This window comes from Saccostrea cucullata, unplaced genomic scaffold (assembly GCF_032062105.1).
Source record: "Saccostrea cucullata isolate Sc308-1 unplaced genomic scaffold, CSIRO_AGI_Scuc_v1 ctg10281, whole genome shotgun sequence".
NCBI lineage: Eukaryota > Metazoa > Mollusca > Bivalvia > Ostreida > Ostreidae > Saccostrea > Saccostrea cuccullata.
In genome coordinates, this window is record NW_026931234.1 from 2,383 (window position 1) to 14,408 (window position 12,026).

At 31.5% G+C, this 12,026-nt stretch overlaps 1 protein-coding gene across 1 annotated transcript; it reads left to right on the plus strand.

Moving 5' to 3' along the window:
• Positions 1 to 262: 262 nt before the first annotated feature.
• LOC134231912 (microfibril-associated glycoprotein 4-like) lies at positions 263 to 1,357 on the plus strand (the record flags this gene model as incomplete). Its single annotated transcript, XM_062713866.1, has 3 exons — positions 263 to 399; positions 584 to 680; positions 1,206 to 1,357. Coding segments are annotated over 3 exons (386 nt in total), but the record flags the coding sequence as incomplete, so codon positions are not given.
• Between the last annotated feature and the right edge of the window lie 10,669 nt (positions 1,358 to 12,026).

Below are 12,026 nucleotides of genomic sequence, written 5' to 3' on the forward strand. Positions count from 1 at the left end.
TTAATACCTGTATTTGTATCTCATATGTGGCCTATTAATACCTGTAATTGTATCTCATATTTGGCCTATTATTACCAGTATTTGTATCTCACACGTATCCTATTAATACCTGAATGTATGCAGAAAATGATTCAAATACTTTTTTCAGCTATCCCCTTAGATTGTAAGGAGCTTTATGAAGATAGCAAGGCTTGTTCTGGGGTGTATAATACCTATTAATACCTGCATGTATGCAGAAAATGATTCAAATACTTTTTTTCAGCTATCCCCTTAGATTGTAAGGAGCTTTATGAAGATAGCAAGGCTTGTTCTGGGGTGTATAACATCTATCCCTATGGAACCATTACTAGTCCTGTCCGTGTGTACTGCGATATGACGACAATGGGCGGGGGATGGACGGTATGTAGTTCATTTCAGATTTAGAAGCACATAAAATAACTCACATTCCTTTTTCTTGTTGTTTAAAGAGTTGAGTTGTACAATTTAATAATAAATTTGAATATTTTAGTCTATATCATAAAACGTTGTTCCTTCGATTGTTCGAAACAGTGAATTGTATTGTTATAATTGTTAATTTTTAAAGGCTATTCAAAAACTAGTTAACGGATCCCTCAGTTTTGACGGGTATTGGTCAGCATATAAAAATGGCTTCAGTTCACCAGAACAAGATGTCTGGGTTGGTAAGTGTATATACTTTCAAACTGGGACTTCCAGCTAATTTAAAATAGACAGAAGTTCTTCATTACTGCAGATAAATAATCGATAGCGTATCAAAGATGTTTTTTTTAACTTGGTAATACGTTTTTGACAATTCTCAATTATCGTTTCTGTTATTTCCCGATCATGACAAGGAGCACACGGCGGTGACCGGTCAGCAGGGGATGCTCACTCCTCCATGGTATCTGACCTTTCCTCTGAGGTTTTAGAGGTCCCTGTTTGCTCTGCTCCTATTTTGTATTGTTTATGGACTTTGATATTTAATACTTTTAGTTATCTCCATATCCTTTATTGAAAACTTAAAATAAAAAATCAGCAAAAAGATTGAATCACTCAGCTGGAGGGTCTTTAAAGACAACAAATTTTACATCAATATTTACGTCTTAAAAATAATTTTGATCTTTCATAAATGAATATTTGTATTTGAAATAAAATTATTTTATATTGCAATGGACTTTACACTTGATTTAAAATATATCTTAATACAGGAAATGACTTTATCCATCTGTTAACAAAAGAAAACTCGGCCCTGTATGTGTCCATTACTCTCCAGAATGGTACAACGCTTTATGAAATGCTGTCTCCAACGAGGCAGGAAAATATAAACTCTTTCTTGCAGGACCTGCCACGTGAACTTTAGGTAAGTGTATGCAACTTAAATTCTAAAAAAGAAATCATGTATCTTTTAATTGAAAGATTAAGTTGTTGTTTATAAAGTTAAAATAAAATAGTGTTTCTCTTATATTCTGTAAACCTTCCATGTTAATACAACGTTTAAATATATCACGATATCGTATGTACAATTCACAATTTTTATCAAACATATTACGTCGTTAGTATTAACACTAAGTTTTAAAAAACGTTGTACCGAGCTATAAAGAGCTGATGGTGAAGAGATAACGTTCTCTTTCTAATGTGAACATTAAGTGTATGTTGCGTTACAGTTCAGTAAATTGTAAAGAGATACATCACTTCTTATCTCGTCATGATTCCTGCATAATTACATTTTATTAATTTTAAAGGCACAGTTTCACCAAATCCTTTTTCACATATTCATTTCACAGTGACCTTAATTAAAATCAATCATTTCCTTTTCTTAGTCAAACTTTAAAGTGAAACAAACAAAGTTTATTGATATATTAGAAAAGAATCTAAATGAATTACATAATGTATTGTTGTATTGAATTCTTAAGAAGATATTATCGCCTTTTCCAGCACCTAAAGCCTTCTATTTTAGAAGTACCTCAGTATTATGAATGTCAATTAGATTGCAGATATATAAATCCATTATTTCTGTGATTCCTTTTGTTTAATTTTACAGGAGACTGTATGTTAAATACAGGCTATATTTACTGGGACCTGTCTGGGATGTACTTAGTACTTCTTTACCCTAGACAGGCATTACAACGGATATGTTAGTAATTGTGCTGTTGCTCACGGAGGAGGGTGGTGGTTCAACTCCTGTCACGCTGCCTTCCTTAACGGTCTCTGGTCCCCGGGGTACTGGGGCAGCCCATGGAATCCCCCAGTAATGAGTGGGACGTCAGTGAAGGGGACCACCATGATGATCAGACGTCACTAGGTAAACATCATTAAATCCTAATATAACAGATTTTTTTTTCTTTTTGTATTACTGTGAAAATTTCAAATGGTTATAAGAGGTTTTTCAAAGTAAAATATATGTTTTTATTTCTCTGAAACATTAATTTGATTATTTTCTTTAACAGACAAAAAAATCATCATCAATGAGACGAATCCATTTAGATTCAAGAAACGGTATTAAATTTAACATTTATTACGGGGTTCTTTTTTTGTAAGATTGTTTGACATCAAGTGACTTAACAAATATATTTTCAGTAAAGGGTAGATGAAGGATTATGTAAAGCAATAAATTAATGTAATTTTGTTCTATTAAATGTATTCAGTAAAATACGTACTTTATATGTGTTGTAATAAATTTGAAATTAGAAATATTTCGTAGTTATTTACAATCACTGATAAATGAAGATGTTTGGACGGATAATTAGGATGTAGATTGCTTTATTGTTAAGCCTATTACAGTGGAACTTGTTTAATCCGACAGATTGCAATACGTTTTGCTGTGGAGTCCGCCATTCCATTTCATTTCTCATATTTACTTATATCAATGATCTTTACACGCAGCAATACTACACCGTATTTATTTCGACAAATACATTTGTAATCTGCCCCGTGTATGTCGGATAAGACAGGTTTCATTGTATTGAGGATTTTAAGATATTTATCTAAAAAGTTATAAGGTATATTTGATGGTCATGTGTTGTAGTACAATACATCTTAAATTATACTTCTCTGATAACATATCCCCATCTTTTTTCCATCCACACAGTATTTTGAATGGATTGAGCATTTATTATCCATTAAGCTACTTAAAACCGCTTAAATTGAAATTATTGTTGTTTTTTAATATTATGGAGAAAATAAGCTAAATGGTGAGACCTACTGAATATTTCTTTCCACAAATCTAATTATACCATAAATATATTTAGATAGCTTGAAATTTAGGTGTGGTAAGAAACGCAATGATACTAGATTCTCAATGACAGGTTATAAGCTTAAAGTAAAAAAAATCTTATTTTCTGAAGATCGGTATCTTTAATTGCTACAAATTATCAATTAAAAAAGAAATAAAAAATAGGTTTTTCTGCTCTTTAATGCACAAGATACGTTAAAAAAGACATATCGATACTTATTTTTATTTTTAATTTCAAAACACCATAACACAGATCTTGGGTCAAAAGGTTAAATGTGTAATGTGCGTTTTATTCTGACGTCATAAGCATTAAATGCCATGCAAGAGCAATGTCATTAACGAAAATATAAAATTGAAATCATTTCAATTCATTTATTTATTTAGGTTAAAGATAATTCAAGTAAGTTAGAAAAAAATCAAATATGCGAAAGAAGACAAGGAGTTAAAAAAAAACTATTTTTTGAAAGATGTTATCTTATATCTGCAATTGTCTTTGCAAATAAAACATAGCGAGCTAACATTAATCAATATGTTTGCAATAACTTTGCTATTATGAGACTAAATCTTTAAAACAAAATGTTCAATGCTTGAATAATGACACAACTAAACAGCGAGTGTTAAGACAAGTCATTCTCTATTATGCAACGTGTAGACTTTGCTTAATTTATAGATTTTTTTTATATAAATATATTATTAATATAATAATTTGATAGAATACAACTTGGAATTTGTTGTTAAATCAATAGAAAAAGTTTTAGGAGATAATGATAAAAATTCAAGATAATTTTGTGAAACAAATCAGCGTAAGATGAATGTTGCCGTTTGCAGGTCAAGCACCAAGGTCAAGAGGAAATTAGTTTTGGTACCAAACGAAAAGTTTCTCACAATGAGTCCACCTTCGAAAAATGATAATTATGAAAGCAACAACAGTTTAGTAATTATGACCAAAGTTAGAGATTTACAAAAGTAGTTCAAACTGGACAAGGTCAAGTTTTCAATATAAATAATACATAAAAAGAATTTCACAAATAATACACAGGTGAAATATAAAAGAGTCACAGAATCAGCCATTCAAAAGTCCTGACCACAGTTTTTCAAAGTATGGGGTCCAAGTATAAGGATTAAAATTGTTTGAAGTCAAAGGTCATTTCAAGTTCAATGTTAAAGGTCATTGCGGCTGGTAGTCAATAGAATGTCTCGTCAAAATAATGATTATGAGGATGTATATATATATATATATATATATATATATATATATATATATATATATATATATATATATATATATATATATATATATATATATATATATATATATATATAACCTTAGAGAGGGGGGGTTCAAATTTCTTATAATGCTTAAAACCTCTAAATCAGCTGATGAGTCACTGCCTGTTTACGTAAGATGCTAGCGATCAGGGGAAGAAATGTGTATTTACAATCTGTGCTCCTGAGCCTTTGTAAATTCTATAAACAAATATGAAATCAAATACCTTAAAATTTATGTTAAAAAAGAACGAAAAAAACGATGTCCGTAGTCTTCACATAGCAGTTCCTATCGTCAAGTAAGAGTTATCTCCTTTGATACTACAAACTCTCGAATCAAACACTAAACGAATGAAATATATATACATTAAAAAATATCATGTATAAAACAATTACTTTATAAAAGTAATACACTAAGTATCAAATATTGTAATAAGAAATTAGAGAAACAACACGGCGGGCGTTAGATTTTCTTGACAAGCGTGCTCCACGCTGTATGCAAACTTTAAAACGATTAAAAGCTCTATTCTGGTTTTTTTTTTCAAATTATTTTTGTTTCCTTAAACATCAACTACAAGGTCTGCAAGAGTAATACATCAAACAAACAAAAAAAAAAAATATTTCAATAAGTAACACGACAGGCGTATAGACTCTCTCGGCAGGCGTATTATCCCCTGGGAGACGTTGGCAGGCGTATATAAGTATGACTGTAAATTGTTCGATCAGCCCCAAAGAGAAGGTGAATCACCGGGCTTTTTATAAACCGAAACCTTCCTTTCCTCACGATGTGTCGTCAATCGCATCATCCCGGGTCTTTCCGTCAGAGGTCGGAAAAACGAACTCGAATGTATTAACATCGACGGATGTTGAAAATTTATACATTTCCTGTTTATTCAAATATAGGATAGATGGAGTTAGAAGTCCCTTCTATGGTATATTTTAAGTAATATCATTACATTGAATAAAGTTAAACTCCATATTCTACAGCTGAAAGGTCTCCATGAATTTATTTCAAAGATCGTGAAAAGGGAAAGTTGTCATGGCGTCTACCATGTACATTCGAGGACGTTTTTCCGCTAGTCGGAAAGGTCCGAAAAGTTGCGATTGGATGTGTTGTGTACATCTTGGACGCGCATGTGCGGGAAAGTGACTTCCTTGTTTTTTTAGTAGCGAAAGAAGAAATGCGGAAGTAAATATATAGTCGTACTCTACCATGTTCATTCGAGGTCGTTTTTCCGCTAGTCGGAAATGCCCGAGAAGTTGCAATTGGATGTGTTGTGTACATCTTGGACGCGCATGTGCGGGAAAGTGACTTCCTTGTTTTTTTAGTAGCGAAAGAAGAAATGCGAAAGTAAAAAGTCGAGTTATAGTCTGAGAAGAATTTGTTGATTTTCTTTTTCTGTGTGACATTCACTCACACTACTATTGCATTGTGTCAACCTTCCATTACATTATGTCAACTCTTTATAACATGAACTTACACTACCACTGCATTGTGTCAACCTTCCATTACATTATGCCAACTCTTTATGACATTAACCCACACTACCCTTGCATTGTGTCAACTTTCCTTTACATTATGTCAACACTTTACACGATTCCTTGATAATTCATAGAAAAAACTTTCACATCCCAATTACATAAGAAATGTTCATTATAAACATCATAAAATTTTTTATTATTTTTGCGCATTTTCTATTATAAAAATCATGTAAAAAATATAAAAAATATTATTTAACATTTTGAATAATGCACTGTGTACAGTAATTAAAGCGGTTTATAAAAAAGCATAAACTGCCCCAAGTTAAATATATATCGTATAACATAAGTTGAAATAAGCTTCATTCCTTTTAATTTAATTTTAATGTAGACAATGAGACAAATTTTTCAGTTTTTTTTCCCGAAAAAAGCCTTCAAATATAGCATATTTTAAAAGTAAACGTCAAGCGGAGTAATACATTTCTGACGTAGATCATTGTGACGAAAGCAAATTATGTTATACAAAATGGATAAAACCGTTGAACCAATCAAATGACATGTTGCAACTAAAATTAAATTATATAAAATTGTAATTTCATTTTCTAACCTCTAATTTCTTAATTTTATAAATAAAGTGGAAAAAAATGCTTTAAAACTGTAAATACGCTTCATTTTACTATGATGCGCGAAATATTGCCCGAAATATTGACGGCTCCATTTAAAGGGTTGTTTATAAATAATATTCGAAGATTGCTCGAAAAGTTCGTGGACGTCAATCTCCGTCATACTATTTAAATTTCAAGACATTTAAATTAAGCACAAAACCATGTCTACAAATTATTGTTTTGTTGATGCGTTAAGTTCTGTTTCATTCGATTTAATGAAAATCAATTTACTTCATTTGAAAATCAGCATGTTTTGTAACCAGGAACACAAATAACGTCAATGGAACGTCAAAAACATAGCGTTAATTTTTTTTCAATACAATCTATACACATTTAACACAATATTGTCCAATAACCACACATTAAAATTTACAAACCCCTCTTCTAACATTTATTATTCAAACGGGTGTAATTTCCATTTTCGTCTCCGTTTTACTTTTTATCACTACTCAACTGTGCTTTCATGGGATCAGCAACTCTGAAGCTCCTACCGGTATGTCTTTCAATGACATTCCAACTTTTTAAAGTTTTTGTTGAGAATTTACCAGATTGACTGTTTCTTCGGCGATTGTCCTTGTCCGATACAGAGTCTCTTTACTCAAATACCTCCTGTACCTGTTACACTCACGCACGACAATATACTAATAACATAATTTCTAAAACCTTTAATATTTTAATAGTAATCATTTCAGCATTTGTCCTGAGTATAACACAATATTTCATCATTATCTGCTGCTCTTTGATGGTCTACAACGTCATCGTTTTTGTCGTTTTCATTGAGGACTTTCTCTCTAAAACCCTAATTTACCCTAACCTCTTATCAGACTCCTTCTTCTGTGATCACCTTTTTCCGTAAAGACCCAGATTCGCTGCATCCTGAGTTTATATACATACAGGGTGTTCTATTTGAAGAGGGTGTCAGGTCATTCCATTTCAGCAGGACATACATAGTCCTTGAAACTTTTGATTCAATACAATAAAACTATTAAAAGTTCGATACTATTCGAGACCAACATTCATCAGTCAAAAATTGTGTAACTTACTTGGAGGGAGAGAGCAAAAGTCTAGAAATTTTTTGTTGGGTCTTGATTGGACCAACTTCAACATCTTGTTTATTACAATGAGAGTTCAATTCATGTACAGAATTGGAATAATAGATAATACCAAATGAAAAGGGAACATGATATTTTCTTCCTTTTAGTACGCTTGTTCGTGAAGTTTCTGGTATTTAGGTTTGATTCTAATCAGTCGTGTGACGTATGAGCAAGTAATACTCAAAGTCCATTACATCGTTTCCGAGAAATGGTACTACTCTCATTGTATTTGAATGCTGGTCAACGGTGTCAGAATTGGGTCATAACCATGGCGTGTTTTCCCCAGCATCACATTTTGACTTGCCAGACCAATGAACTTTAGCTCAGCGCGTCAGCGAACTCTGGCGGAGCAATAGGGTTTTGGTGTCTTACATCTAATTAGGAAAGTGCTCCAATGGATTGAATTTTTTTTATAGGGGAGGGTCCGGTTCTTTTGAATTAAAAGCAGACAATACAACCGGTGATTTCATGTATTCGTCAGTTGTTGTTGTTTTTCATTTTATTGGATTTCAGTTCCATAGAGGCCTAAAATTTACTGTGTCAAGAGATATTCTATCCCAGATGTATATATCTTTTATTAGACCACAACTTGAATATACTGTTGAAATTTGGTCTGGATGCACAAAAACAGATATTGAGAATCTTGAAAAAGAACAATTATTTGCTGCAAGAATAGTTTCTGGACTTACAATTATTGCTTCAAGAAATTCATTATATTAGGAAACAGGTTGGGAACCATTGGAATATAGAAGAAATAGGGCAAAACTAATAACAATGTATAAAATGCACAATAATTTATACCTAACTATATACAAAGCTTACTACCTGATACAAGAGGCAATATTTCAGGATACACTACCCGGAATTCTTTAAATTATTCTTTGCCAAAATACAAATTAGAAGTATATAATAGATCATTTATTCCCGATACTTTAAGAAAGTGGAATTCTCTTAGTCTTAAAACAAGGGAGGCAACTTCTATTAAAATTTTTAAAAACTATCTGCAAAATAGTAATTTAAAACCTCTGAAATATTTTTCTTATGGAAAAAAGGTTTTTGAACATAATTCATAAAAGATTAAGACATAATTGTATTTTAAAATCTGATTTATATCGCTGTGATATAACAACCAGTCCTAATTATTCCTGTGGACTACCAGAAGATGCATATCATATGTTCTTTGTTTGTAAATATTTCGAAAAGCAAGAAATTTCTTAATGAATAAGCTATTATCATTTAATTATTTACATGTTATAGATATGCATTTAATGCTATGGGGCGATGATTCTCTTACCATTGAACATACTGCTTTTCACGACTATTCAAACTTTCTGAAATGAATGTGGTCGTTTTTCAAAATATTTAAGTTTCCTTTTCTTTCATACTATGTCAAATTATATTTGTACATTTAAAGAATTTTTCCCCTTTCTATTGCTACAATGTAGTAGACCATATGTATATCTGTTTTTTTTTCTTCTATTTTTGGCAACTTTACAAAATGTTGTATTAGGAGAGGACTATCTAAGTTACTGAACTTGTGTCCGATCCTTTTGACTTTGTTCAATAAAATATGTTCAATTCAGAGGCTTTTTGCGAGCAGCGCTGACTGTTACAGTTGACGGTTTACTTTTACACTTAAACAATATACGATTCTTTGCAATAAAAATATTTATCTCAACATTAAAAGAAAATAGTGAGAGTAATGGACAGAGATAAAGCACGTATAAGTTGCCCATAAAGAATCCGACAACGACCCTACCCTTAAATACAACCCTTCACATATTAGTGCCCCCTAACACCATACTTATGATCACTAGAAAGGTTTTCTTATCTATTATTAAATATGTACCTCCGTATATGACACATATTTAAATGTCAAAGAAAACCGTCAAATATAAAAGTAAGTGCTTCTCGCAAAAGTCCAGTAAAAAAAAGACTTTGTGTTTTGATTTCCTTATGTATGTCTTACTTGAGATCATTTACTTGAATAATTATTTAGAGCAAATATTACATTTTAAACGTGTTTTATATAACTTTGGTAGATATGGGTCATTTTTAAATGTATTATCTATAATATAATAAGGCCCAAGGACCATAAAAATGAGGTAAAGAAGTTGACCAAATGCAGCAAATTTCAAAAATGCTGAGAGGACTTTATTTCATTTAATTTGGACTGATTTATTATTTTTTTCAAATACAAATTTGATTCTGCACGGAGAAGGAAGGGGATACAGTATGGCTGAGGGTCCTCGGATTCTCTTTCGGGGCTGTAACAATTTATCTCTTGTAAATGAAATATCTGGAGATGACAAACAGTATTCAAGCCCAAAAATCCATAAAACAATACAAATACGTAGCAGAGCAAACACAGAACCCCGCAACATCAGTCCTCCATGGCACCTGATTCCACCTCTGATGTTTAGGAGGTCTGTGTTTGCTTTGCTCCTGTTTGTTTTGTCTTGTTATAACGACTTTTGATTTTGAATACTGTATGTTATTTCCATATGTTTCATACAATTTATATAATGGGCCTTACAAACAAGGACAATGTTTTTAACTGCTTTCTCAGCAGGAACCAGTGCGTACTGATGATGTAATCTATATAATTCCCTTTTCACTTCTATATTATTGAATACACGAGGATAGATGGTTTTCATATTGACCCTCAATCTTTTCATATGGGATTGTAGCATAAATCTGATACATTTAACCCATTCTGACAAAGTGCCAACGTCTTTTCTTTGATATTTGGCCTATCGCCTGGAGTACTATTCAACAAAATCCGTAATATTCATGAAATCCCAACGCCAGATGAAAGATTGGTGTTCTCTTTATTTAGGACCTTTTCAGCAGGACTATTAGTTATAAGATAAAGAAGAACATGAAGAATAGGTTGAAGAATATCTTTCTTAAAAAGGGAACTATGAGTATAAGTTTGATTACCACTGGTAGAATTAAATCCAAGTTCAGATCCATCTGAGACTAAGTCTATCAATGATAAATGATAAATCTGACGTACCATAGGTACATATTGCGCACCGTTAATAGCAGACCAATTGTTTGCTTTCATGCGAGTTATATTATACTTTAACAAAAACTTTCACATGAAAATAAGTTTGTTATTGTTGCCTCCAATTCAACAGTAAGGAACATGTTTATCATTATATCAGTTAGATATTCACTGACATTTTTTTTTTGTTGATCCTATATATTAACAATTGAAAGCAGGGCTTTATGGAATTTGATCACGTGACTAACCTGTTTTACACACCCCCCCCCAAATGATACCTTATTTCTTAAATTTAAATTTTGATTTTCGCTTTTGACGCTGCTCTTGCACAGCATTTAACATTTGTGACGTCAGAATAAAACGATATCACTCATTGATACCTTTTGACTCCCATTCTGTGTTATTGTGTTTAAAATATTACATGTATACAGCATGGATAATAGTCTAAAATTACGTATTGTATGCATTCAAGAGCAGAAAAATCTAGATTTTTTAAACGATCATCTAAAAAATTATGGGATACTAATCTTCAGAAAATGTGATATTTTGACTTTAAGCTCATAAATTACCCTTGATAAATCGATTAGACCTGTCAGGTGTACGAGCCTGACATCATTGCGTTTCGTGCCACACGTAAAATTTTAGCTACCGGGGTATTTAAATATATATATATATAGTATAATTAGATTTTTGGGAAGAAATTTTCAATACGTCTGACGTCAACAATTAATGTAATTTCTTCATAATATTAAAAAGGAACAATGACACCCATTTAAGTTTTTTTTTGTATGTAGATTAATTGATAATAAATGACCCTCCATTCAAAATACTGCATTGATGGAAAAAGATATGGGTATGTTTTTAGAATAGCATAATCTTAGACGTACTATTCTGCAAAACATGAACATCAAATATACCTATATTTACCTATATTATATTAATTTTTTTATACATATCTTTAAATCTTTAATACACTGAAACCTGTCTTATCCGACATTTACGGGAAACAGATTACAAATGTATGTGTAACAAGGTATAGAATTGAAACGTGTGAAGATCATAGACATAAGTAGAAATTAATAATGAAATTGAATGGTGGAAATCACAGTAAATCATATTGCAAATGTGTCGGATTAAACAGGTTCCACTGTAATGGGTTTTACACTTAAGTAATCTTTATCCTAATTAACCGTTTAGACATCTTCATTAATCAGTGTTTGTAAATAAAAACAAAATATTTCTAAATTCAAATTTATTACAACTTATATAATGTACATCTTTTA